The sequence below is a fragment of the Saccharomyces mikatae genome (genome assembly GCF_947241705.1).
Source record: "Saccharomyces mikatae IFO 1815 strain IFO1815 genome assembly, chromosome: 10".
Taxonomy (NCBI): domain Eukaryota; kingdom Fungi; phylum Ascomycota; class Saccharomycetes; order Saccharomycetales; family Saccharomycetaceae; genus Saccharomyces; species Saccharomyces mikatae.
This window is the reverse complement of record NC_079265.1, coordinates 110,112-137,687: the sequence shown is the minus strand read 5'-3', so window position 1 is coordinate 137,687 and position 27,576 is coordinate 110,112. Positions and strand designations below refer to the sequence as shown.

Genomic DNA, 27,576 nt, shown 5'->3' with positions numbered 1-27,576 from the left:
AAACGCAAAACTAAATAGTAATATTGCTCACACATAACATTCATTAGTTCCACCAACAAAAAAAAAGCCCTTCTATTTATGTATGTGCGTAAAAAGAAAACACGGAGACACAAATGCACATTTTTATCTTATATTACACAATCACGCGCGTACGCCTTTAATCCTTATGCTTCTTCTTTTTATCCTTCTTGTCCTTTTTCACTTTCTTCTCCTTCTTCTCTTTCTTCTTCTTCTTTTCGTTAGACTCTCCCTCATCTTCGTGTTGATGTGAACGCTTTTTCGATTCTTTCTTATCTTCTTTTGTCATCACATTCTTAGTTACATGTGAATCTTTGGCATCATAACCTGTGGCAAAATGTTCCAACTTCAAACCTTCCACCTTTGGGACGTTTTTACGTGGAACTTTTACTTTAGCAAAATCAATGGCTGGAATTTTAGCAGTTTCACTGATAGAAAAGACTTTGTCAAATTGTAGTGGCGTATTATCCTTAGCCGCACTTGCAATCTTGAGACTCTCTCTACTTTCTGTAGGAACCAACAAGGTCATATTACTCAGATTATCCTGTGTTAACGAAGACTCGATATCTGTATCATCCATGATTTTATAATCGTGGTTATCAATGGACATCGTTGTGTAAGATTCAAAGCCTACTGGTAAAGATTTCAACTTGGAAATATCGACATTTGATGGGAATTTGATCAGCCAAACCTGTTGTTGTTTAGAATTCTTTTTATTATCGGAGTTGAGAGGGAAACTTTTTAAATGTTTACATTTCTTGAACCCATCTGGTATGCTGAACTCGTTTGATATCACTTCATCTTCAGAATCTGAATCAGATACGTAATCTTTCGAAAGCTTGGACATTTGAATTTTTGTTTATCCTTCTTGTTGCACGTCAGCTGCACACTCAACCAGCAATTTATATGATACCGAGTACCCTATACCCTGAACTATCAATGCTCATCGATAAAATTTTTCATTATTTAATTTCACTTTTTGAGAGAAAAAAAGTTTCACAACACCCAACAACCAGATCCTGCCCTAAGAAAAATTCTTTCTCGCAGCAAAAGGAAAATTTTTTCATTTTGTACACTTTATGGGTTGAACAAAATGTATAAATACTGGGCAAGCTTTTGTATATTACATTAGTTATCGTACATATTATATTTAATCCCTTCATAAGTAGAATAACAGCAGTGACAAGAATATATCAAGATTGAGGGTACTCTTCATTTTGCCAATACTGGTCGCTCTATCTCTTTCCCATTTGATACATTCAAGTTTGAATAATCTCAAGAGAAATTTCATTACATTTTTATTGAAAAGAAAATTTAATTGGCCCTGATGATAACGGTGTCTCTTCTTTCCTCGTCCGATTCGACCATGACGACAAGGGATTTTATCTCGTTCTCTTAATGCGAGTGATTTTGAAAAGGTGAATATTGCTTCGGTGATATCTCTTCCTTTTCATGATCATTAGTGTTTGCAAACGGGAACTTTTCTTGCCAGTGTTATACAACACATGCAGATCTGAGCCTTTTTTCCTTCTCATGAGATTATCAAATGGGGTTTATGAAGATAAATAGTATATAAATTTTATGATCACGGTGATGAAAGACTGGTTCCTTAACATTCGCAGTTTCCACGGTAGGAGTACGCTTACGAACCCATCGTTAGTACTCTCGGTGACCGCTCTTCTTTAGAGACCTTCCTAGGATGTCTGAGTGATCATATAGTAACATCTTTTTCTTGTATTTATTTCATCAATTCAATGTCAGATACATTGGAATGAGGGGCAGAGTTTTGCCATCGTATCGTAAATTGGGCCTTCAAATGATCAAGGGAAGGATCCCGTGATCAATATTCATGTAGCTGTAAAGAAAATGCGTTGAGTATATATTATCGAGTATACACGATAATGAGCTAATTACATAACGGTTGCTATTCTTGCAATGGTATCAGGATTGTTGTTGTTATTGTTGGTGTCATTCTCCAAGTTCTTGTTTGTTTCTTTAGACCATCCATGCAAATTACTTTTATAATCATAATGGTAAAAGACAGGCTCAAAAATACGTTCGTTATTTTCCTCCATAACTATTGTGGGAATATCGTTCAGCATCAGGAATCTCAAATTCGGGAAACTTTTCAAAAAGGTAACGTATATCGATTTGAAATGATGAATGAGAGCGTGATAACACATGATGATATCCCTTTTGGTCAATAAATCATGAGGGAGTTCTAAGTCACCGGAAATAGTAGTGACAGTGTCATCACTGTCATCATCGATTATTATCATTTCGGGTTCATTTACATGAGCAGTGGACGTAGAAGTTATTGTAGAGTGTTCATGTGGATTATTAACGATTTTGGGCACAAGCTGGGATTTAGAGTTTCTGTATTCCAAAAGCTTCGCATTCATCTTAGTCACAAAATTGGTTAAGTTCATTGGTTGTGTCCTCACACTCGGGTAAGCATCACAAGCTTTTGAGTACGGTAGCAAGGACAAGTACTTCATCATTTTGAAAATGTCCTTTGCGGCAATATCCTGACTATCGTAAATATAGTAATCTTCTGGGAACATAAATATTTTTCCCTTTAGAATGTCAGTAAATACTATTTGACAGTTTCTGCAGTTGCATTGCTGATTTAATTGGAACTTATTGGCTTGAATATTGATAATTTGTGGGATAAGACCATCATATCTCAAATCTATAAATTGTAACTTGGAACAAGCTAAGAGAATAGACAGAAAAATGTGAGGGTTTGTCGGTTCAGGTATATAATCCTCCAAAAAATCCATTTTCAGCCTTTTCAAATTGGTTAACGAACTGAATAGATCTACGAGAATATGAACGTCCTGTTTAATTGAAATCAAAGATAAATCTTCCAAATGGTTGAACTCTTTGAAATCTTTCAGCATTTCGGTCTCGCGTTTCAATAAAGTGTCATTCCAAGAAATGATGGTGAGAATTTTCAAAGTTCTCTTGTCGAAAACCTCTGATAGTTTGGTCAGAGGATTACCGGGTCGTATCCTGTTAATGAAGTAATCATTGTTGTAAAACTCCCTTCTCCAATGCAATTTCAAATCGATAATTTGTAACTTCATATCCAGAGGATAAAGGTAGTTGAACAACTTTATGGGGTCAATGAATAATGTCATGTGAGAGAGTCGGGAGGAGATACGTTGGGATAGGTATTTGGTGAGATTTGGAATGTAATTTTCTGGAACTACTATTTCAGGCAGGGAGTTCGGAGGCGCCATGTCGAAACTTGAGACATTGCACTTAGAAAAATAACCATTGGAGATGATGTCATTACAAGTCGGATCAGTGACATTTTCTAGTCTTTGCAAAGATTTACCATGGTTGCAGAGAATGTTGAGGATAGATCGTTGTAGCACAGGGTCCAGATCCCAATTAATCCTTATCCACTGGATGACTTGAGTGATGTGAATATTATTTTGCAATGTTTCTATAAGTTTCTTCAATTTAAGGTTGGCAATCTTCTGTGACTCTTCTTCTTTCAAAGAAGATGGCAAATTCAGCAAGGTCCAGTTAATTGCTAGATGCATGAAGTCGCTCTTTACTACATTTGAGTCATTCAAGTAAATTCTCCTGTAGAGCAGTTTAGTAGCGATCTTATTGAATCTTTTGTTTACAAGGCAGAGTTGCAAGCGATCCGGTTGCGGCAAATGTGAAAACACTTCTTGCATGAGTTCATCAGGAAGCCTGGTTAGCTGGAACACATAAGTCCTATCTTTGCCGGCCGGATTCATATCGTTGATATTGGTAATATTTCGTAGTGCCGGCGAACCTGCCTCATTTTTATTGTTCCTGTTGATGAACGCTGCTTTCTTCTTATGGAAATAGTCTTGGAATGGCATGATATGGATAAATGCTGGCTGGGAAACACTGTCTATATGTCCTCGGTACTACATAGAGTTCTGAAATCTCCTCCGCATCGAAATCTACAGGGTATTTATTTATATCATATATATATTTCTCTTTGTGGGATGCGATAGTAGGGTAATACTTCCTATATCGCGGGAGGATTGTGATTAGCAAGCAGGTGAATTCTGATAAATAGAGGATCAAAGAAAAGAAGAAGGGAAAAAGGGGTGTAATCTAGTGCAAGACTGAGATGAATCGAAGGTAGTTTTCTACGTATAGCGGTATACTGCGGTGCACATTCTTTCGCTCGTATACACCTCTAAAGTTATATATAAATGTCAGGTATGCAAACATATATATACGTAATGGGCATATGATAGTTCGCAAAAGTTCATATAGCGCATTGACGAGAGCGCTGCAACTATTGTTTCTCCGGGCACGTGATGGAGGCTCGGTGTTTTTTTCACAGGGGGAAGGATCCTAGCGGTATATAAATGGAACAAAGCGCAGCACGAATGAGCCATTAGTAACGAATAGGTCAAGTTGAAACGCAAGTAACAACACAAAAAGTATATATCAAAGTAAAAATCTACAATGGACAGAAATAATAACAATGAAAACCACAGAATGAGATACTCCATCAACAAGGACGACTTGTTGCTAATGGTGTTGGCTCTATTCATCGCTCCAGTTTCCGTGTGGAAGCGTAAAGGCTTTTTCAGCTGGGATTCGTTACTCAACGTGCTTCTATTCTTTCTGCTATTCTTCCCTGCCATTATTCACGGCTGCTACGTTGTGTATGAAACCAGTGAGGAGCGCTCTTACGAGCGCTCCTCTTCCGTGAATCGTGATTTGGAAGCTCAACCTGAGGCTTCATCTGAGGCACAACCTCCAGCTTACGATGAGGATGCCCACGCTGGTGCCGAGGTGCCCTTACTGGACAATAAGCAATCACAACCATAATCCCGTACAGAGTGATCGAGACAAGCTATTTATCACCGTGTCTCTTAAATAATACATAGAGTAAATTATAGCGCTTTTTCTTCGTTTCTTCGTTCTTCGTTCTTCGTTATTATTTTTTCTTTTTGTGGAAATACGTGCCGGTGCTCCGGGGCTCAATACAGAATGCACACATCACAGAATGTGGAAAAAAAATGCGGAGGCCGGATATGTTTCTCGGCGGCTAAATGCGGCATGTGAAAATTATGGAGTGTTAGGTGTGTTTATTATATCTTTCTCTCTCCATATAATAAATTTATATATTTCACATGGAGCACTGAAAGTGCCCTCTGTTTTGGCGGCAATATTGGATTTGAAACATATATAAATTGAGGCTTTCGCCGTCTTATTTGGCTTTGTTTCGTTCTTGAGTTCTTACTTTGGATTCTCCCTTCGTTTTATTGTATGCTCTTCCCTTTTTCCTACATGAAGAAGAAACAACAATGACAGAAGATAATACGACACCAATTGCCTCTGTTAAAGTGGTGACTGACAAGTGCACGTACACAGAAAACGAGCTGCTCACTAAGTACAGCTATGAGAACGCAGTAGTTACGAAGACAGCTGGTGGCCAGTTCGATGTCACGCCCACTGTCCAGGACTACGTGTTCAAACTTGACTTGAACAAACCGAAGAAATTGGGAATCATGCTCATTGGACTGGGTGGGAACAACGGGTCCACGTTAGTGGCGTCGATCTTAGCTAACAGGCACGATATGGAGTTCCAAACTAAGGAAGGTCTCAAAAAGCCAAACTACTTCGGTTCCATGACTCAATGCTCCACTTTGAAACTGGGCATTGATGCGGAAGGAAACGACGTCTACGCTCCTTTCAACTCTCTATTGCCCATGGTTAACCCCAACGATTTTATCGTTTCTGGTTGGGATATCAACAAAGCAAATCTATACGAGGCTATGCAAAGAGGACAGGTTCTTGAATATGACCTACAACAGCGTTTGAAGGCCAAGATGTCCACAGTGAAACCGCTACCATCCATTTACTATCCTGACTTCATCGCGGCGAACCAAGATGAAAGAGCAAATAATTGTATCAATTTGGATGAGAAGGGTAAGGTAACTACAAGAGGTAAGTGGTCCCATTTGCAACAAATTAGAAGAGATATACAGCATTTCAAAGAGGAAAACTCTCTGGATAAAGTAATTGTTCTTTGGACTGCAAATACTGAGAGGTACGTGGAAGTGACCGCGGGTGTTAATGACACTATGCAAAATCTCTTGCAATCCATCAAGGATGATCACGAAGAGATTGCGCCTTCCACGGTCTTCGCGGCTGCATCGATCTTGGAAGGTGTTCCCTACATCAACGGTTCACCACAGAACACTTTTGTGCCCGGGTTAGTTCAGTTAGCTGAGCATGAGGGGACTTTCATTGCAGGAGACGATTTTAAGTCGGGACAAACTAAATTGAAGTCTGTCTTGGCCCAATTTTTAGTGGATGCAGGTATCAAACCTGTCTCCATCGCATCCTATAATCATTTGGGTAATAATGATGGCTATAACCTATCCGCTCCAAAACAATTCAGGTCCAAGGAGATTTCCAAGAGCTCAGTCATAGATGACATTATCGCCTCTAATGACATCTTGTACAATGACAAGCTCGGTAAGAAAGTGGACCATTGCATCGTAATAAAGTATATGAAACCCGTTGGGGATTCTAAAGTAGCAATGGATGAATATTACAGTGAATTGATGCTAGGGGGCCACAACAGAATTTCTATTCATAATGTTTGCGAGGATTCACTCTTAGCTACACCTTTGATCATCGATCTTTTGGTAATGACAGAATTTTGTTCAAGAGTATCTTATAAAAAGGGAAGTTCGGTCCAAGAAGATCATGACAAATATGAGAGCTTTTATCCGGTTTTGACCTTCTTGAGTTATTGGCTAAAAGCGCCATTAACAAGACCAGGTTTCCATCCTGTAAACGGATTGAACAAGCAAAGAACCGCCTTGGAAAACTTTTTGAGATTGCTGATTGGATTACCTTCCCTAAACGAATTGAGATTTGAGGAGAGACTGTTGTGATCCGGCCTTCAGCCGCTTCCCGTTGATTTTTTGTTCTCCTCCCTGTAAAACAAGACATTTACCGTTTAATTACCACTATTCCTGTCAATACATATATATCCTTTATACTTATATTGAAAATTAACCATCAACTCTTCTCTTCCTTTTATTTGTTCCCCGTTTTGCCTGTTTGTTTCGAAGGGGCGTTTCTGAATTCGTTTTTTTTTCCCTTCAGTTGAGGTAGATGCGAGAGAGAGAATTATATTCTATTTGTTCAAGGGCCACCTCTGAGTACTTATAAAGAAAAAAGAAAAAAAAAAAATTCAAATAGCGTATGTAGGGCCGCTCAACAAGGTTCAGTGAAGTTAGTATATATTATCAAAAGTTGGAAGAAAAGAAGAAAAGAAGAAAGGAAGAAAGGAAGAAAGAGGAAGAAAATCACAATGGCGTACGCTGACTCACCAGAAAATGCGATCGCTGTCATCAAGCAACGTACAGCATTGATGAACAGGTGTCTTTCTCAACACAAATTAATGGAATCACTGCAGCACACCTCCATAATGCTGACGGAATTGAGAAATCCGAACTTGTCACCCAAGAAGTATTACGAACTCTACGTTATTATTTTCGACTCATTGACTAATTTATCCACTTATCTTATAGAGAACCATCCTCAGAACCATCATTTAGCAGACCTTTATGAACTGGTCCAGTACACCGGTAACGTGGTACCCAGACTTTACCTAATGATCACAGTCGGGACAAGCTATCTGACCTTCAGTGATGCTCCCAAGAAGGAGATTTTGAAGGATATGATTGAAATGTGTCGTGGTGTGCAGAACCCAATAAGAGGTTTGTTTCTACGCTATTATTTATCTCAGAGAACCAAAGAATTACTGCCGGAGGACGATCCATCCTTCAACTCTCAATTCATCATGAATAATTTCATCGAGATGAACAAGCTGTGGGTGAGATTACAACACCAGGGACCATTGCGTGAGAGGGAAACAAGAACCCGTGAAAGAAAAGAGCTGCAAATCTTGGTAGGATCTCAACTAGTCCGTCTTTCACAGATTATCGACGACAATTTCCAAATGTATAGGCAGGATATCTTGCCCACCATCTTAGAGCAAGTAATTCAATGTAGAGACTTGGTGTCTCAAGAGTATCTCTTGGATGTCATTTGTCAGGTCTTCACAGACGAGTTCCATTTGAAGACATTGGATACTTTATTGCAAACGACTTTGCACTTAAACCCTGATGTTTCAATAAACAAAATTGTGCTCACTTTGGTCGATCGATTGAACGATTATGTTACGAGGCAATTGGAGGAAGAACCTAACACCACCTCCTCAAACGCCTATTTAGATATGGACGTGTTTGGTACGTTCTGGGACTACTTGACCCTATTGAACAATGAAAGACCAGATCTATCGTTGCAACAGTTCATCCCTCTAGTTGAAAGTGTGATTGTTTTAAGCTTGAAATGGTACCCTAATAATTTTGAAAATTTGAACAAACTATTTGAACTGGTTTTACAAAAAACCAAGGATTTTGGTCAGAAGAATATTTCTTTGGAGTCAGAACACTTGTTCCTAGTTTTATTATCCTTCCAGAGCAGTAAACTACAGTTAACTTCACCATCTGCAGCATCGCCAAGCCCACGTATCACATCCAAAAAGTATTTCATTTTTCAATTAATCTCTCAGTGCCAAGCATACAAAAACATCCTAGCTTTGCAAAGCATCAGTCTGCAAAAAAAAGTTGTCATTGAGATTTTGGACATTTTAATGGATGAAGAAAATGAAGAATCAGCAGAGAATGAACCAGAATCGAAGTTGCACCCACCAGGCCACTCCACGCCTTTGGTTATTGAAGATAAACTGCAAGTTCAACGCCTTCTATCGATCTGTGAGCCTCTAATAATCTCACGAAGTAGGTCAACTATGAACGCTGCTTCCTCAGAAGCCAATATCGACGAAGTATTTTTTAATAGACATGATGAAGAAGAATCGTGGATATTGGATCCAATTCAAGAAAAGTTAGCCCATTTGATTCATTGGTTAATGGGCACTATTTCCAGGAAACAAACATCGAAAAATATATCCCAATTTAGCTTAGAGGCGCAATTGGAAATATTACTACTTATCAAATCTTCATTTATTAAAGGCGGTATCAATGTTAAATACACTTTCCCAGCCATCATAACCAATTTTTGGAAATTGGTTAGGAAATGTCGTATGATACAAGAGTACCTTTTGAAAAAAAGGCCCGACAATAAGACATTGTTATCTCACTATTCCAATCTTTTGAAGCAAATGTTCAAATTTGTTTCACGGTGTATCAATGATATTTTCAACTCTTGTAATAACTCATGCACTGATTTGATTTTGAAGTTAAACTTACAATGTGCCACTTTGGCTGATCAATTACAGCTTAATGAAATCTCATATGATTTTTTCTCACAAGCTTTCACGATATTTGAAGAATCTCTAAGTGATTCAAAGACCCAGTTGCAAGCTTTAATCTATATGGCTCAATCTCTACAAAAGACAAGATCCCTTTACAAGGAAACTTACTACGATTCGTTGATTGTCAGGTGTACGCTGCACGGGTCCAAATTATTGAAAAAGCAGGACCAATGTCGTGCCGTTTATTTATGTTCTCACCTCTGGTGGGCAACAGAAATTTCAAATATCGGCGAAGAAGAGGGTGTCACAGATAACTTTTACAGGGATGGCAAACGTGTGTTAGAATGTCTACAAAGGTCACTTCGTGTGGCAGATTCTATAATGGATAACGAACAAAGTTGTGAGCTAATGGTCGAGATATTAAATAGATGCCTCTACTATTTCATTCACGGTGATGAAGCTGAAACTCACATTTCTATAAAATACATTAATGGCTTGATTGAGCTGATCAAAACTAACCTGAAATCGCTGAAACTAGAAGAGAACAGTACCTCCATGATAACAAATTCAATCGATGATTTGCACATTACTGGGGACAATAATGTAAAGGCAAACACCAATATTGATGATGGGTCTATAAACACAGATAAGGATACTAATGTAGCTATAGGATCAGATGGTACATATATTCAACTCAACACACTAAACGGATCTTCTACACTAATACACGGAATCGTAACTACAGCGTCTGGTAGTAAGTTATTACACCAGCTGAAGTATATCCCCATCTATCATTTTCAACGCACTTGTGAGTACATTGAAAGTCAAAGAGAGGTTGATGATCGCTTTAAAGTCATATATGTATAGTTATTTTATGTACTTGCTTTTCATGCACACCTAGGTTAAAGAATATAAATCAAGTCAAGAAGGTTTGTTCCGTAGAAGGATCTTGACCCCAGTAAAATAGAACTTGTTTTCAATTTGGGTTCTTTTTTCTTTTTATTGGTATATCAAGGATTGGTTAACATGAAAACTCTCTACTGGGTAATTGCGGTTCTTGCTTTGTTTTTCTGTGTAAAAAGTGGGTTCGCGCCAATGTGCGCCTGCAAATCAATTCTTATCCTTCATTAACTTACACTTCCATATAAAGTACAAAAAAGGGATTTTAGGCTTGCAATACGTATATATCAGCAACGGCTTCATTTTCGTCTGTGGACACAACTTTAACACATTTTTTTTGCTCGTGGTTAGCTGTTCAATTCGTCAAAAGAAATTTGTTAAGTAATAAGGAAAAGGGGGGTTCAAAAAACTGAGTCATACTAATACTATTAAACATGGGATATAGCACTATTTCCAATGATAACGATATCAAAGTATGTGTGATAATGGTTGGTCTACCTGCCAGGGGAAAGTCTTTTATTTCCCAAAAAATCATCAGGTATTTATCATGGTTATCAATTAAGGCGAAGTGCTTCAATGTGGGGAATTACAGAAGAGACGTGAGTGGGAATGTCCCAATAGATGCTGAATTTTTTAACTTCGAAAACTCAGATGGTTTCAAACTTAGAGAGTTGGCCGCTCAGAATGCTATGGAAGATATTATAGATTGGTTTACAAAACAAGACGGAACTGTGGCAGTTTTCGATGCTACTAATAGTACACGTGAAAGAAGGAAATGGCTTAAAGACGTCTGTGAAAAGAATAGTATCCAACCAATGTTTTTAGAGAGCTGGAGTGATGATCATGAGTTGATCATAAATAACGCTAAAGATATTGGCAACACATCACCAGATTATGAAGACTTTGAGCCAGATGTAGCGGAAGCTGATTTTTTGAATCGAATTGGACAATATGAGAGATTCTATGAACCTATGGACGCTCAGAAAGATAAAGATGTGACTTTTGTTAAATTAATCAATATTGTTGAGGAAGTGGTAATTAACAAGATTAAAACCTATTTGGAAAGTAGGATCGTATTTTATGTTATGAATATTCGTCCTAAGCCAAAATATATTTGGCTTTCTCGCCACGGTGAATCGATATATAATGTAGAGAAAAAAATTGGTGGGGACTCATCATTGTCTGAAAGGGGCTTTCAATATGCTAAGAAATTAGAGCATTTAGTGAAAGAAAGTGCAGGAGATGTTAATTTGACTGTGTGGACTTCTACCTTGAAGAGAACACAGCAAACGGCAAAGTACCTTCCTTATAAGAAATTGCAATGGAAAGCTTTGGATGAATTAGACGCTGGCGTTTGTGATGGGATGACATATGAAGAAATTGAAAAAGAGTACCCTGAAGACTTCAAAGCTCGTGACAACGACAAATACGAGTATAGATATCGCGGTGGAGAATCTTACAGAGATGTAGTGATTCGCTTAGAGCCTGTGATTATGGAACTGGAACGCCAAGAAAATGTACTCATTATAACTCATCAGGCCGTACTTCGGTGTATATATGCATATTTCATGAATGTTCCACAAGAAGAATCGCCGTGGATGTCTATTCCTCTACATACATTGATCAAACTGGAGCCCAGGGCTTATGGTACAAAGGTTACTAAAATTAAGGCTAATATTCCTGCAGTGAGTACGTATAAAGAGAAAGGCACAAGTCAAGTGGGTGAGCTTTCTCAAAGCTCCACTAAACTCCATCAATTGCTCAACGACTCTCCTTTAGAAGATAAATTTTAAGCCAGCTTTCTTTCATGTCATAAGCCAATGTTTTCTGTGATCAATAACTAAGTCTTGAAACATACGGAGAGATTATGAAACATAGCATTGATGAGTTTAATTTACATATGTAGCATAATTTGTATTAAACTACCCAATCTAACTAAGAGTTTTTGTAAAGCGTCGCGGCGGGAGTACTTTTTAATAAGAAGAAAAATGAAAGATTCAACGTGCAGTTTTATATTGTAGAAAACATGAACAAACAATAAAACTTTAGTAAATACTTATAATATTCTGCTTCCTTTTTGTCTGGCCCAGTACCGGTTTAAAACTTGATATAGCGATGGTCAAATTTTTTGGTATAAACAAAAGAAAGGACAAACAGAAGGAAAATACAGACTTACCTGCAGACAATGAACAAAACGCAGCAGAAAGTACGTCTGATAACGTACCAGGAAATGAAGAAAGAATAGATATCAAGAGTAATAAGACAAACCCTGTAAGTACGAATAGTGATGATGCATCTACGACTTTCGATTCATCCATACAATCGTCGTCTATATTTTCAAGAGGAAGGATAACTTATGGAACGGGAGCCTCTTCTAGTATGGCCACATCAGAAATGCGTAGTTATGGTAGTGGGCACAGTTCTGCTAAGAATAGTAAAAATCCACAAGGATTTGTAGATGTCGGGAAACCACTAAGGGCAGTAAGTTTTTTGAATCCTGTTAAAGAAGAGGAATCTCTGGATGCTCAGAATACCTCAGACTTCAGCCCTTCAGCATCTTCAGCATTAGCTACACCAGTAAATTTAAGGGAAAACGCTCTTGGTTCCAGGAGAACTATTACTTTAGAGTATGTTCAAAAGAGTTTGTCGGAGTTAGAGGAAAACTTAGTTGACATAATGGACGATATTCATCAGGATGTCATAAGTATTTCAAAAGCAGTCATTGAAGCTATCGAGTATTTCAAAGAATTCCTACCAACAATACGGGAAAGAATACCGTACAGGGTAAACGTAGAAAAATCGTCTTCATTACGGAAGATTAATAAAATTGTATTACACTTTTTGGATAACTTATTGGTTTCCGACGCATTTTCCAATTCGAGGTCAATATTATTACGAAGATTTTACTTTTTTCTGAAAAAAATGAATCTAATTACCGACGATGATCTAGTATCGAAATCAGGTGTTTTGCCATGTTTATCAGTCTTTTGCATTGATAATGACTGCAATTTACCCAGTATGGATAAACTGGGTATGATTCTTGATGAATTGACCAAAATGGATTCTTCTATGATAGCAGATCAAGAAGGTGCTTTTATAGCACCCATTCTAAGAGGTATAACCCCAAAAAGCTCAATTCTCACAATCATGTTTGGTTTACCTAACTTGCAACATGAGCATTATGAAATGATAAAGGTTCTCTACTCATTGTTCCCGGACATACACATGTATTGCGTAAAAGATTACATTAAAAAGGCTGCATCAGCAGTAGGGAGCATTCCGGCCCATACACAACGAAATATCGGTTCGATAGCACCATCTAAATTTCAGTTTTCACCTCCTTACACGGTGTCGGAAAATCCACTTGAATTGCCAATTTCCATGTCTTTATCTACTGAAGCAAGTACTAAAATTACAGGTACTTTAGGGGGTTATTTATTTCCGCAAACGGGGAATGATACGAAGTTTTCTCAGTTTGCAAGCTACTCATTTGCCATAACATGCGCTCATGTTGTGCTATCTGAAAAGCAAGATTATCCGAACGTCATGATACCTTCTAATGTTTTACAGACTTCATATAAGAAGGTTTTGACGAAAGAATCAGATAGGTACCCTGATGGCTCGATGGAGAAAACAGCTTTCTTGGAAGAAGTCGAAAGAATTGATGAAAACTTGAAATGGCAAAAATCGAATAAATTTGGACAGGTCGTTTGGGGGGAGAGAGCTATTGTTGAACACCGATTATCAGATTTTGCTATTATCAAGGTTAATTCATCATTTAAATGTCAGAATACTTTAGGTAATGAGATGAAATCTTTTCCTGACCCGACTTTAAGATTTCAAAATCTACATGTTAAACGAAAGATTTTTAAAATGAAATCTGGCATGAAAGTGTTTAAAGTAGGTGCTTCTACCGGTTACACTTCAGGCCAATTAAACTCTACAAAGTTGGTTTACTGGGCGGATGGAAAACTGCAAAGTAGTGAGTTCGTTGTTGCATCACCAACACCTTTGTTTGCAAGTGCGGGAGATTCAGGAGCATGGATTCTAACAAAGTTGGAAGATCGACCGGGGCTGGGACTTGTAGGTATGTTGCATTCATACGATGGTGAACAAAGACAATTCGGTTTATTCACACCCATAGGTGATATCTTGGAGAGATTACATGCGGTCACTAAAATTCAATGGGATATTGATCCACAATTAGATGGATGATATACTTAACTAGTATTTAGCCCACCTGGAAGTGAAAGAGAATCTATTGCAGTTGTATCACTACAGAAAATACTATAAAGGCTCTTTTCATTTGTTACCTTTACTTTTCCTCGTAAGGAAATAATTATGTGCCTCATTTTTTTTCTTTGGAACTGTTTAAAAAGCAAGAGGGCCTCAGTTGTTTCAGAATGCAACTTTCTTTCGTTTGCCTATCTCCTTTTTTTCCTGCGATGTGGTTTTTGACACGCGGTCTTTTCACTGGAAATACCCAAAAAGGAAAAAGGAAATTAGATTACACTAAGAAAGTTTCAAATGCGAAGGTATCTTGATCCATAGTATATAATATATTCAAATTATTAAAGAAGAATGGGGATTTTCTTTTTTGTTTTTTTTGTCTTGAGAGCTTACGAAATGCTATCTAATCGAGGGTCTCAACTTTACTTTTATACTTCTGACAATTTTTCTTCATACTAAGTCTGTAGATTCACTTGAAAATTCAGTAAACCTTGAGGAGACAGTTTAATAATGAAGACACCAACGAGAGTTTCATTTGAAAAAAAATTACACACACCACCAAGTGGGGACCGTGATATTGAAAGATCACCACCGAAAAAATTTCTGAGAGGATTATCTGGTAAAGTTTTCAGAAAGACACCAGAATTTAAGAAACAACAAGCACCTACGTTTGGATGTATAGAAGATAGCCAATTTACCCCCAATTTTGGTCTAATGATGTCCAAAAGAGGTAACATACCAAAACCACTAAATCTGTCTAGGCCAATATCCCCCCCACCAAGCTTGAAGAAAACAGCAGGGTCAGTAACATCTGGTCTTTCAAAAACAGGTCAGCTCAGCACTTTACAATCGCCAGTAAATATCACAAGTAGCAACAATTTTAACATCAAAGCTACAAATTTGACAAGTAGTCTACTCCGAGAGTCGATTTCTGACTCCACAACCATGTGTGACACTGTTTCAGATATCAATTTTACGGTTATGGATGAAGATTGTTGTATCGATGGAGATTCGTACGATGAGGAAGATTCGCCAATCTTTATGGTGAGTTTGGCAAGAAACATAAAAAAATGCAACTCACAATCAGGTCCAAAAAGATACATAGGTGAGAAATGCTTGATCTGTGAGGAGAGTATCAGCTCCACATTTACTGGAGAAAAGGTCGTAGAGTTCACATGTTCGCATACCAGCCATTATAATTGCTATTTGATGTTATTTGAAACTCTGTACTTTCAAGGTAAGTTTCCAAAATGTAAAATATGTGGCGAAGTGAGTAAGCCGAGGGATAAAGAAATTATTCCTGAAATGGTATCCAAACTCCTAACGGGCGCAGGCGCTCGTGATGATGGTCTGTCATCCAACATGCAGCAACAATGGATTGACTTGAAATCGGCAAGAAGCTTTACTGGTAGTTTTTCTCAGTTTACACCACAAGATCAATTGATTCGTACAGCAGATATTTCATGTGATGGGTTCAGAACACCACATTTATCTAACAATGAACAACTTGAGACTGGCAGCTACCTTGATAGCCCATTTTTGAGCCCTCCACTTATTAATCAATCGATAGAAACTGACCCTTTTAATTTGAGCACTAACGAAGAATTGGAGTGTCATGAAATAAACGAATGCCCTGCTGAAGTATGGTTTGAAAAAACAGAAAATGAGCGTGTGATGGTTAACTTAAAGTTCACTGAAATGCGTAGTAACGATGAATGTGATGATTTAGAGGACTTGCAAGATGTAAATTCCGTGAACTGCCAAGAACGAGAAGAAACAGAAAAGGAGTGGAAAAAGAAAATCGACCAATATATTGAAACTAATGTGGATAGGGATAAGGAATTCGGGAGTTTGGTCTTGTTTGACAAAATAATGTATTCTGATGATGGTGACCAATGGGTAGACAACAACGTTGTAATACTATTTTCCAAGTTCTTAGTTTTGTTCGATTTTGATGAAATGAGAATCCTGGGTAAGATTCCAAGGGACCAATTTTATCAGGTAATCAAATTCAATGAAAACGTACTCCTCTGTAATCTAAAAAGCACTAATATACCTGAGATTTATCTACGATTCAGTGAAAACTGTGAGAAGTGGTTGCTAGCCAAGTGGAAGTATTGTTTAGAAAACACCTCATTGGAAACACTGCCATTGACTGAAATCGTTTCCACAGTGAAGGATCTCTGTAATACCAATATGTTCGATACATTAGGGGCGCCACCTAATATCATAGCAGCACAATATAACAATTTTCGTCTACCGTGGAAAAATTTGCAAAACGAGACGCCTTTGAAGCTTATAGTAAGTCTGAATTTGTCACATGCTGGCGGAGAACTGTACCGCAAGATACTCTTGAAAAATGTTCAGCATATATTGGAGGGGCTAAACACAGAAGACTTGCTAGGTATAGTCGTTGTTGGAAGAGATGGATCCGGTCAGGTGGGCCCATTTGGGACTTTCATCGGAATGATAAATAAAAACTGGGAGGGATGGACAACATTCTTGGATAATCTAGAAGTAGTTCCTCCTAACGTTTTTCATGACGAAGAACAACAGTATAAGGTCACTTTACAAACTTGTGTAAGATTAGCATCAACAAGCGCATATGTGGACATAAATGGCCGCATTGGGACTCAATATGCCAAGCAAATCTTAGTTCTCAATGGTAGTGACATTGCCGGAATCGAACGTGATCAAAAATTGAAGGACGTCTTTGACGAGTTATCTAACCATTGGAAGTACGAAATTTCGCAACGTCGCATGGCTCCTATGGATGCCGGCATAAAGCAATTCTTAGAAGAAATGCACACTAAGCGCTATTTAAACGTGACTTTTTGCCGACCACAAGATACATCCGAGCAAGTCTATTTGGGGGACATGGCCGCGGGTGAACTGAAAACGCGTCTAATGCATCCAGTTGAGCACCCGCACTCTGACTTGATGGAAATAGAATATTATGACCTCTTGAAGCAGCAAAGAACCTACCACACCTTAGGTGTCTCAACTCCTAGAATTCAAGTGACCAAGACCCGTACTTCGAGGCCATAATTTCCCTCTTTTTATTTTCGTTTCTCCTCACCTATCATACGTAATGACTGAATATATAAAATGCGTCGTAAATAGCAGTTAATGTATAAATAGATATTGAGTAAACTTAAACTTTGCCTGAGGGGATCCTGTAGGTGATAATTTAACCTCGTTATGTACATATATGTATACTTTTCGTTTGGCGTTGTTTATCTATTTCCCAAAACGGAAGTGCATCCTTTAACGGGTCCTAAAATGATGATGAAAATGGAAATGGAAACCTGAGCCGGGTCACTTTCTTTTTATTTTTAATTGTATCAAAATGAGATTATTGATATGTTGCTACTCCCCACAGTACCATTTCAAGCAAACTCCAGCGGACTACGCCAACACGTTCAATTTACAGAGCCAACGGAACCACTCAAGCAGCAAAATGAAGCTGGCAAACCTTCTAGTCACGTGATCCTCCATTCCTATATCGTTTGTACTTGCCAATCCGCGGCTCGTAAAAGAGGGCAACCCGCTCTTTTCCGCGGTGCCTTACTGGACCATCTTTGCATTCCGCACGCTTTCCACGGGCCAGATCCTGGCTTATCCTCCCAGCTTTTCTTTTTCCCCTTTCGCTACGCTACGGTCGAGACACGGTCGCCCAAAAGAAACGGGCCGGCATGTACTGCGCCAAAAATTCGCGCCGATTTAAGCTAAACGTCCATAAACAAAAACGAAATAAGAAACAAGTTTAAACAGTGGGTGAAAATTCTCGAAGGTTTCAACTCCAAACAGCCGGTATATAAGTATTCGAGAAAGAGAGACAACCTCTCCTGTGGCAAATGCATCTTGTTCTTATGCTTCTCTTTTTAGCAGGTAGTGGTTATAAAACAAAATAAGAAACATAAAACTACTTCACTCGCTAAACTCACATCTACAATGCAATTCAAGAACGCTGCCCTAGCTGCCTCTGTCGCTGCTCTTTCTGCCACTGCATCCGCCGAAGGATACACTCCAGGTGAGCCATGGTCCACCCTAACCCCAACTGGCTCCATATCTTGCGGTGCTGCTCAATACACTTCCACCTTTGGTATTGCCGTCCAAGCAATCACCTCCAAGGCTAAGAGAGATGTTATCTCTCAAATCACAGACGGTCAAATTCAAGCTACTCAAGTTGCTTCTGTTACTGCTTCTCAAGTCACCGATGGTCAAATCCAAGCTAGTACCACTGCTACTCCAACCAGCTCTGAAAAGGCTTCTTCCTCTGCTTCTAAAGTTTCCTCCTCTTCTTCCTGTGCTGCCACTCCATCTTTGAAAGACAGCTCCTGTAAGAACTCTGGTACTTTAGAATTGACTTTGAAGGACGGTGTCTTGACTGATGCCAAGGGCAGAATTGGTTCTATTGTCGCTAACAGACAATTCCAATTCGACGGTCCTCCACCACAAGCTGGTGCCATCTACGCTGCAGGTTGGTCCATTACTGAAGATGGTTACTTAGCCTTGGGTGACAGCGATGTTTTCTATCAATGTTTATCCGGTAACTTTTACAATTTATACGATCAAAATGTCGCCGAGCAATGTAGCGCCATTCATTTGGAAGCTGTTTCTTTGGTCGATTGTTAAACAGCCGCATCAAAGTACTTATTGCCCTACATTTTTCATAAGGGAAAAGAAGAAAATAAGAAATAGAAAAAATAATTTGTAGAAAATTTTTGGTATGAATGATTTGTATATTACATTTTTAGGGTTCTCTAAAGAAGGTTTCTTTTGTTTAGATAAAGAGTTAAAATTAAGTACAGCGATATCCGATCTTCAATGTAAGCTTTAGGGAATAGTTTAATAGTGTGGTAGTGAGATTCTGTCGGAGTCGATGTGCTTATTGATACATGAAAGACTATTACCCTCTAGAATTTTTCTAACATTTTATAAGATTACTAGATAATGATATACAGAAAATTAGTTATAAAAAGAATAAACGTTTTATGAAAGAGTATATAAGGGACAACAATAAATTAGTATTGCCAAACGAACGAACTATGAGGGAACATCAAGTATGAATTAGCCGAATCACTCTGGATATATTGGCTAACTATGGAAAGGATAAATGCAAAGGAATGGATGCGACTAGAGTAATAGTAGAAAAGGATTCTTCGTTTTTCCTTTCTAATCAATGCAAATAAGAAAAAACTTCATCAGAATAGAGGAACAGTTATGTTGTTTAACAGTCAACTAAGTCGATAGCTTCCAAGTGGACTGGAGTACATTGAGTACCAATGTGTTCATCATACAAATTGTAAAAGGTACCGGACAAACATTGGTAGAAAACGTCATTGTCACCAATAGCCAAGTTACCTTCAGGAGTAATGGACCAACCTGCAGCGTAGATGGCACCGGCTTGTGGTGGAGGACCGTCGAATTGGAATTGTCTGTTAGCGACAATAGAACCAATTCTACCTTTACCGTCAGTCAAAACACCGCCCTTCAAGTTCATCTCTAAAGTACCTGAAGTTTTACATGAGACAGCATCGACCGGGTCGGTGGAAGTGGCAGCTGGAGAAGCAGATGTAGCAGTGGTAGCTTGGACTTGACCATCACTTACTTGACTGGCCGCTTGAGTAGTCTTGGTGGTAGCTTGGATTTGGCCATCAGTAATTTGAGAAACAGCGGCAGCAGTAGTCTTAGTAGTAGCTTGGATTTGACCGTCACCAATTTGAGAAACAGCAGCAGCGGTAGTCTTAGTAGTGGCTTGGATTTGACCGTCACCAATTTGAGAGACAGCGGCGACAGTGGTCTTGGTAGTGGCTTGGATTTGACCGTCACCAATTTGAGAGACGGCAGCGGCAGTGGTTTTAGCTGAGGCAGTCTTGGTGGTAGCTTGAATTTGGCCGTCACCGATTTGAGAAACGGCAGCAGCAGTGGTCTTTGGAGCTAAAGTAGTGGTGGTAGCTTGGATTTGACCGTCACCAATTTGAGAGACGGCAGCGGCAGTGGTTTTAGCTGAGGCGGTCTTGGTGGTAGCTTGGATTTGACCATCACCGATTTGGGAGACAGCAGCGGCAGTGGTCTTAGCTGATGTGGTCTTGGTGGTAGCTTGGACTTGACCGTCACCAATTTGAGAGACAGCAGCGGCAGTGGTCTTGGTAGAGACAGCGGCAGTAGAAGTAGCGGCTTGGACTTGGCCATCACCGATTTGAGAAGCAGCTCTCTTAGCTTTAGATGAGGCTGTGGAGATTGGTTGAACGGCAATACCGAAGGTGGAGACGTAGTCAGTAACACCACCACTGTATTTTGCTGTTGGAGTCAAAGTGGACCATGGCTCAGATGGAGCATAAGCGGCCAAAGTAGTAGCGGCCAAAGCAGAGGCAACCAAAGTCTTTTTGTATTGCATTATTATTATTATTATTGTACTAGGGTTAGGAAAGGAATATGAGTTTCTTACTGATGTTCTCTTAGGATAGGTGTTAAAAGGAAAGATACAGCTGAAGTTGATCAATATTTGGCTTTCAGAGTTCCTTTTATATCTCGAGGATTCACTCCATTTAATCTAATATTTTTTCACCAACCATTCCTTTTTTAGGATCTTTCTTAATTTGACAAGAATCTAAATTTAGCCTAAAATGTGGTGTTCCGCTTGACAAAAAGCTGATCCAATACAATTAGTTTTCCCGATCTAGTAAAGAAATAGAAAAATTAGGCTGAGTTGGTAATTTATCATTATAGACGGTAAGCCTTAAATGATCCATTTTTGTCTGAAATAATTTCTCAAATAGGAAATAGTGAGATCATTCAGTGTGAGCAGCTCCTAAGAATTACCATTTGCAGCTCCTCCCTCTAATGGAAGCGGGAAATGTTCATTTGCATTTTGAAGCTTCCCAATTTGGGTAGAAGGGGGGAATGAACGTGGCAAAGCAGTAAGACTGACTCGTTTTGCGGGCCAGCAACATGCTGGAGTTGGAGGACCTGCCTCACTAATTGCAAAACCAAGCCTATGCTTTTCTATATCCTAAATTTGTCTTCTTCTACATAAATTAAAGGTCAGAACAGCAAAAAAAGCGTCATGTCCATCTTGGAGAATAGATCAGCAGCTATTGCTCTTGTTCTTTCTTTGATTTTTTACTTGTGTGTAGAATTTTTACCGCTTTACCATAAACGGATGGCTGGCTTAACGAAGTTTGTATACTTGAACATTAATTAAATCTTATTTTTCCCGTAACGGTAAATTCACTCAAGATATTAAACTGTTTTTGACTACGCTTGCTGTTTGTAGTATCTTTTGGTACTGATTTCAGTCAATCTATATTTTATCCTTTGCTGTTCCTTACATCTTTTACCGATTTGAAATTAGCTCAACTTAAACTTTGGGGATTACCACAGTGCGCTTTTCCTAAAGACGAAAAGAACGCATTTTAGTATAGACTCCATTTCGTCTTTTTTTGCCAAAAGGAGACAAATGCAAGAATTCGACCTAAAAGTGTGGTAAACTTGTAGAAAGTTATTGTATTGATTGGCAAGAAACTATTCATTACTTGTTTTAGATCTTCCTTCACCACACTCACATCTTACTTGCGGTTCCTGCAGGTACCTTGCTAGTCTTATGCCACCATATTTATGTACTAGGCTCTTGTTTTTCGAAATCGACCAATTTTGCTTGAACTAGAAAGGACTTGTGACATGCGTAGAACTCTCCGGTGTTCCCTTGATGAACTTGAACTGAGGAACACAAGGAATAGATAGGAGAGAAAAAATAAGTAATAAGAATAGAGAAAATAAGTTCTGTAAAACCACAAAAGAATTCAGTTTTTTGTGGAAGAAATTTCGACCATAACCATTTTCTCATTTCACACAAAAATATTATCTTTGCGGAAGAATAGGAAACAAAAATGATGGAAAGAAGAAAATAACAAATATATATATATATGTATAAATACGTTTCTATTCTTCTTTTAGTATTTATATCGCTATACATATTTCACAATCCTCTATAAGCTGATAATCAAGTAAAACCCATATTATGTATTACAAGAAAGCAGTCCTAACATCCCTATTAACCAGTATTGCACTAAGCGCATACGCTCCACCTGAGCCATGGGCAACCTTAACACCAAGTTCCAAAATGGATGGTGGTACAACAGATTACCGAACTTCATTTGGTCTCGCTGTTGTACCTTTCACTATTATTGAAAGTAAGGTCAAAAGAAATGTCATTTCACAAATCAATGACGGTCAAGTGCAAGTGACGACACAAAAAGTACCTGCTCCAGTTTCACAAATAGGTGACGGTCAGGTACAAGTTAGCACGCAGAAAGTACCTTCCGTGTCTCACATAGTGTCACAAATAGGTGATGGTCAATTACAATTAACTACAGCCAAAAATGTTGCTACAAAATCCACCATTTCTGTATCAACTAAAACTGCAACTGCAACCGCTATATCTCAAATTCATGATGGTCAAGTTCAAGTAACCACAGTATCCACAAGTAAGCGTGAGCCTTCAAAGAGCAGGCTAGAACCAACAGAAAGCTCAAATAACGAAACTGTAATCAAAGTACAAGCCTGCAAAAATTCTGGCACATTGGAAATGACATTACAGGGTGGTGTTCTGATTGACTCCAAGAATAGAATTGGGTCTATTGTAGCAAACAGACAGTTTCAATTTGATGGGCCACCTCCACAGGCAGGCGCTATCTACGCTGGTGGCTGGTCGATAACAAAGCATGGCACTTTAGCTATCGGTAATAATGACGTGTTTTACCAATGTTTGTCGGGCACCTTCTATAACCTTTACGATCAGTCTATTGGCGGTCAATGTAATCCTGTCCATTTACAAACAGTTGGTCTCGTTGATTGTTGAAACAACAACATTATAATCTTGCAGGTCATGATTGTACTCCAATAATATAACTAAATAGCAATAGAAAAGGAAGTCTGTCTGACTGTATATGGAGCGTTTTATAACTTTACATATTCATCGTGATATTTTTTATCTATCTCTTCATTACCTATTCGAAGAATTTTTCTTTCGCATTATTCAAAGCGCACTCCAGCGTTTTCCAGTTGCTTCATTCTAAGTCGAAGGGCAAAAAATATCAATGGCGGAAACCCTACAACTCCAACAAGACTTCCCTTATGGAACATAGATTTTTTACCTAAGGAGAAACTACCGATGAAACTCGATAATTGGATGAGAAATCCCCAAACAATTGAAAATTGTGAGACATCACTGTACGTCAAAGAATGAACTACTTTATAGAAGTCACTTCTGTGTAGACCCTGCATTTTCTCCTCATGTGTTTCAAGTGCTGGTTTAAAAATTCTATTGGGAGCATCATGGACTATTTCAACAATGTCATTTTTTTCGATGATAGGAGGGTCTTGTTTCCCTCTGGACTTTTTCAAACTATTTGATTCCAGGTATAAACATACCAGACCTGTGCCGTAGAGTGTTGTCACTAAAAGATTGGTATACAAATTACCCCTCGAAAACAAAAATCTTAGGACTGAACTGGGTTGCGCGGCTGAGGCCTTGCTGAATTGTGATTTCTGACGTATTAGCCTTTTGTATAGCATACTTGATTAACGAGCTCAATGTGTCTGTGATTATCTGGTTTGCATTAATTTTTCGCTATAGACATCATTCAAGATAATCTTATAATAGATAGAGAATAAACATTTAGGGGAGTATCAAAGAAAATCTCGGAATTTTTGTTGGCGCTTAAGAAAGGAGCAAAAGGAGACAAGACACATCAACACGAGACTAAATGATGCGATTGAAGAACTAGAAATGTAATAAATGTTGGAATGAAAATCAACTAACGTCTATCAACTAGAGTCATACTACTAGTACATTATCGTATACGGTGTTAAAAGATGGCATAAGCTATGAGAAGCTGTTATCGAAGTTAGAGGAAGCTGAAACGCAAGGATTGATAATGTAATAAGGTAATAAATGGCAACGTATAAAATGGAAGAAAGATTATATATATTATCATGTGGAACTATTGATTTCATTTTGTGGATTCTTTTTTTTTTTTGGGAGAGCTTTTAGTAGATTCAGTTTACCGTGTAATATCGCGTTTATAAACAATGGAATCCCAACATATATCTCAACATTTATCTATTTTTCACCAATACGCTTAATTAATGATTCAATAGGGTGGGAGATCTGCCACAAAAATCCCAAATTTCACTTCTTATTAATCATAGTCTCTTGTCACGTAGTAAACTTATTCAGATGCTAAGAGAACTTTTGGTCCAAACTCAAACTCGTTCTTCTATTTCGATGTGTCTAGTCTTGCATTGTAGTTTCCTAGAATACTATTTATTAAAAATTTATATACATATTCATATTCTAAAATTCAATCTTTCTTTAATTGATTTATATGAATATTATTAAAATAATAAGTAATATAATTAATATGCATTAATGAAATAAAATTTAAGTTTTGTTTTTTCTTCGTTTTTTTTATTTTATTAATGTAAGTATAGTTTAATTTTATTCTAATAATAATAATAAAAATACTGGTTCAAGATGATTAATTTCACTGTGTATATATTTTGACTATAACTTCTATATTGGACAATGTGTCTTCGTTATTTTAATGTGTTGATAATTAGTTGTTTAGTAAGTTGTAATAATTAAGAATAAGTCGTTCCTTCTCAATCTATATAAGAGAGGTATATAAATAAATGTATAGTAGTAATCACTTATTCCCAACATATACATTTGATTAGCTCAGCTCGGGAAAGCAGAGTTTAACCTTATGTTGTTCAATCTGTTCGTTTCGTTATAAGATTGTTTCATATGTGTTTTATGAACGCTTAGGATGATGATGTATTTTCATACTAAGGTATTCCATCGTAAGATTAAAAATTTTAACAATTTATTATCCGATATAGTGTAACGGCTATCACATCACGCTTTCACCGTGGAGACCGGGGTTCGACTCCCCGTATCGGAGTATTTTTTAGCTATTATTTTTATTAACAACTTTAATTTAAAGAGTGATTCAGTTGTAATTCTTTTTTATTTTTGGGGTGTATAACTTCTCAGCAGAAATAAGCTGTTTCTTGTTGACCCCATAGATCTTTTGTTTCTTTATACTCGTGATTGTAAAACTTTCACGATTCCCAAATCGGACCGGTCATCTTAAAAACACCGTGCGATGCCTTAAGCCTTTTTTGAGGCCTGAGAATAAAAGACCCTAGAATGCCCAATGCAGAGCGTAACAAAGCGCTTCCTCGTATTCAGATAGTGTGAATTTTACTACTCAGATGTCTGAGGTAATAGAACCACGCCTAGATAGAACAACCTATTATTCTATATTAGGCTTGGCTTCGAATGCTACGTCCTCCGAGGTACATAAGTCATACCTGAAACTAGCCAGACTTCTTCATCCAGATAAAACAAAATCTGATAAGTGTGAAGAGTTATTCAAAGCTGTAGTGCATGCACATTCTATCCTAACTGATGAAAACCAAAAACTTCGATATGATCGAGATTTAAAAATTAAAGGCCTGCACACTTATCAACCAAGGGAACACTGTCACATTTTCAAGACCAAAGTAAAAAACTCTCATGAGATGAGCCCGATAGTCGGGAAATCAGAGGCACACTCTAGGCAAAATAAACCCTATGAACAACAGCCGTACGGTTTTGGAGTAGGTAAGAAAATGAACGCACCTTCCAAGAGCAAGGTTCCCATATTTAAATCTTTTAATTTAAAGAGCTATCAACGAAGTCATTATTATTCGTCAAAAAAGGAGAGAAAACATGGAAATCCAGATATAGAAGGGAATGGAGTTTCAAAAATAAATGTGAGTAATAGGAGCTCAATGGATACGAACTCTCAGTTTCAAGAAATATGGGAAATGTTAGGTAACAAGGCGAACAAAAGCGAATCGTATCGTGAAGATCCGGATACGCCTTTGAGATCAGTATCCAGTGATAGTGAAGAAGAGCATTGTTATAGAGAGACATCAAAGTCCAGCAGTCCCGAGGAGGAGCAAAAGGACAACAAAGAATCGAAAAAGGAAAGAAGAATGTCGGCCGAAGAGAAAGGGAAAGAAGAAATGGGATACAAGCAGTTCAAACTACCCAAGATCGGTGTTTTTTCTGCTGGTTCTCGTGAATCAAATTTGCAATCGCCTTTCTACAACCATGAGTATCGACATTACTCAAGAAATAAATATGAGTGTAGAAATCAATTTCGAAGGTCCGTTTCTCCCATTAAAGAGATACCTGCAACTACTAACACCATTGAAGGATGGAACATCTTAAGAGATATTGTTGAAAAACTCAATATAAGCAATCTAGATGATCGAAATAAAGATATGTATCGTAACGATGACAAAAATGAAAAAAAACACAATGACATGATCGATATAGAGAAACTCTCCATCAGAGATCCCAAGGGAATAAAAAGGAGAAAAGGGGACGATATATCTTTAGAAGAGTTGTCTCGATCTTTGCCAAAAGAAAAGGACTTTTTTGTGATGAATGCGATTAACGAATCATTAGAGTCAATTAGTCTTTTCAAAAAACTTAAGACTACAGAGAATCACACTCAAAGTGAAACCCTCTCCCAAGCCGAAAGTAATAATGTGAAGCCTAAACTATCGTTGGAACAGTATGGAATTACTCCCAAGATCTTGGATCTTCAAATCCCCGAAATCCCAGATTTTGGAGCCATTCTTGATTTAGAAGCATTGAAGCTTAATGTGCAACTGTTCATTAACCAATGCAATAAACTCAAGGAAGAATTACATCAAGCATCATTACAGCGTCTGAGGGCAGATATGCAGTTTGGTGATATATTAACAGAAAGTCAGAATATTATGACTTGGAAAATATCCTTGGAATTTGACAAAAGTCTAATAGACAAAATGAACATCTTACAGAAGAGACAGATGCAGGTTGTTGAGATTTTTTCGGGAATATGTGATGGCAGTGTATAGATATATCATAAAATAAATATTATATTTAGTTTTAGAATTATCACTAAAGCATGCCATTGTTCCATGGAACTCTATCAGGGTATTTCTTCCTCTTAATTATCCTTAATTGAAAAAGCGGGAAAAGAAAAGATAAGGGATTCCTTAAAAAATTG

The 27,576-nt window shown here is 37.9% G+C and overlaps 13 protein-coding genes and 1 non-coding gene across 14 annotated transcripts; 10 read left to right on the top strand and 4 right to left on the bottom strand.

Annotated features, from left to right (window-relative positions):
- Positions 1-157: 157 nt before the first annotated feature.
- On the bottom strand, positions 158-865 carry RPA34 (DNA-directed RNA polymerase I subunit RPA34; the record flags this gene model as incomplete). The annotated part of the gene is made up of 1 exon (XM_056223379.1): positions 158-865. One exon carries the CDS (start codon positions 863-865, stop codon positions 158-160), a length of 708 nt encoding a protein of 235 aa, XP_056077403.1.
- Positions 866-1,928: 1,063 nt separating this feature from the next.
- DAS1 (SCF ubiquitin ligase complex subunit DAS1) lies at positions 1,929-3,884 on the bottom strand (the record flags this gene model as incomplete). Its single annotated transcript, XM_056223378.1, has 1 exon — positions 1,929-3,884. The coding sequence occupies one exon, from the start codon at positions 3,882-3,884 to the stop codon at positions 1,929-1,931; it is 1,956 nt and encodes a 651-aa protein (XP_056077402.1).
- A 601-nt stretch (positions 3,885-4,485) lies between these two features.
- SNA3 (Sna3p) lies at positions 4,486-4,854 on the top strand (the record flags this gene model as incomplete). Its single annotated transcript, XM_056223377.1, has 1 exon — positions 4,486-4,854. The coding sequence occupies one exon, from the start codon at positions 4,486-4,488 to the stop codon at positions 4,852-4,854; it is 369 nt and encodes a 122-aa protein (XP_056077401.1).
- Positions 4,855-5,333: 479 nt separating this feature from the next.
- On the top strand, positions 5,334-6,935 carry INO1 (inositol-3-phosphate synthase INO1; the record flags this gene model as incomplete). Its single annotated transcript, XM_056223376.1, has 1 exon — positions 5,334-6,935. One exon carries the CDS (start codon positions 5,334-5,336, stop codon positions 6,933-6,935), a length of 1,602 nt encoding a protein of 533 aa, XP_056077400.1.
- Positions 6,936-7,357: 422 nt separating this feature from the next.
- On the top strand, positions 7,358-10,192 carry VPS35 (retromer subunit VPS35; the record flags this gene model as incomplete). Its single annotated transcript, XM_056223374.1, has 1 exon — positions 7,358-10,192. The coding sequence occupies one exon, from the start codon at positions 7,358-7,360 to the stop codon at positions 10,190-10,192; it is 2,835 nt and encodes a 944-aa protein (XP_056077399.1).
- Positions 10,193-10,659: 467 nt separating this feature from the next.
- On the top strand, positions 10,660-12,018 carry FBP26 (fructose-2,6-bisphosphatase; the record flags this gene model as incomplete). The annotated part of the gene is made up of 1 exon (XM_056223373.1): positions 10,660-12,018. One exon carries the CDS (start codon positions 10,660-10,662, stop codon positions 12,016-12,018), a length of 1,359 nt encoding a protein of 452 aa, XP_056077398.1.
- Positions 12,019-12,340: 322 nt separating this feature from the next.
- Positions 12,341-14,440, top strand: SSY5 (Ssy5p; the record flags this gene model as incomplete). Its single annotated transcript, XM_056223372.1, has 1 exon — positions 12,341-14,440. One exon carries the CDS (start codon positions 12,341-12,343, stop codon positions 14,438-14,440), a length of 2,100 nt encoding a protein of 699 aa, XP_056077397.1.
- Positions 14,441-14,965: 525 nt separating this feature from the next.
- FAR1 (cyclin-dependent protein serine/threonine kinase inhibiting protein FAR1) lies at positions 14,966-17,503 on the top strand (the record flags this gene model as incomplete). Its single annotated transcript, XM_056223371.1, has 1 exon — positions 14,966-17,503. The coding sequence occupies one exon, from the start codon at positions 14,966-14,968 to the stop codon at positions 17,501-17,503; it is 2,538 nt and encodes an 845-aa protein (XP_056077396.1).
- Positions 17,504-18,409: 906 nt separating this feature from the next.
- Positions 18,410-19,093, top strand: CIS3 (Cis3p; the record flags this gene model as incomplete). The annotated part of the gene is made up of 1 exon (XM_056223370.1): positions 18,410-19,093. The coding sequence occupies one exon, from the start codon at positions 18,410-18,412 to the stop codon at positions 19,091-19,093; it is 684 nt and encodes a 227-aa protein (XP_056077395.1).
- A 595-nt stretch (positions 19,094-19,688) lies between these two features.
- Positions 19,689-20,858, bottom strand: HSP150 (heat shock protein HSP150; the record flags this gene model as incomplete). The annotated part of the gene is made up of 1 exon (XM_056223369.1): positions 19,689-20,858. The coding sequence occupies one exon, from the start codon at positions 20,856-20,858 to the stop codon at positions 19,689-19,691; it is 1,170 nt and encodes a 389-aa protein (XP_056077394.1).
- A 1,623-nt stretch (positions 20,859-22,481) lies between these two features.
- On the top strand, positions 22,482-23,321 carry PIR5 (beta-1,3-glucan linked protein; the record flags this gene model as incomplete). Its single annotated transcript, XM_056223368.1, has 1 exon — positions 22,482-23,321. The coding sequence occupies one exon, from the start codon at positions 22,482-22,484 to the stop codon at positions 23,319-23,321; it is 840 nt and encodes a 279-aa protein (XP_056077393.1).
- A 173-nt stretch (positions 23,322-23,494) lies between these two features.
- FMP33 (Fmp33p) lies at positions 23,495-24,037 on the bottom strand (the record flags this gene model as incomplete). The annotated part of the gene is made up of 1 exon (XM_056223367.1): positions 23,495-24,037. The coding sequence occupies one exon, from the start codon at positions 24,035-24,037 to the stop codon at positions 23,495-23,497; it is 543 nt and encodes a 180-aa protein (XP_056077392.1).
- A 1,319-nt stretch (positions 24,038-25,356) lies between these two features.
- Positions 25,357-25,428, top strand: Smki_10.trna2E. Its single transcript has one exon. It is a non-coding gene; the product is annotated as a tRNA-Glu (tRNA).
- Positions 25,429-25,741: 313 nt separating this feature from the next.
- JJJ2 (Jjj2p) lies at positions 25,742-27,424 on the top strand (the record flags this gene model as incomplete). The annotated part of the gene is made up of 1 exon (XM_056223366.1): positions 25,742-27,424. One exon carries the CDS (start codon positions 25,742-25,744, stop codon positions 27,422-27,424), a length of 1,683 nt encoding a protein of 560 aa, XP_056077391.1.
- Positions 27,425-27,576: the final 152 nt, after the last annotated feature.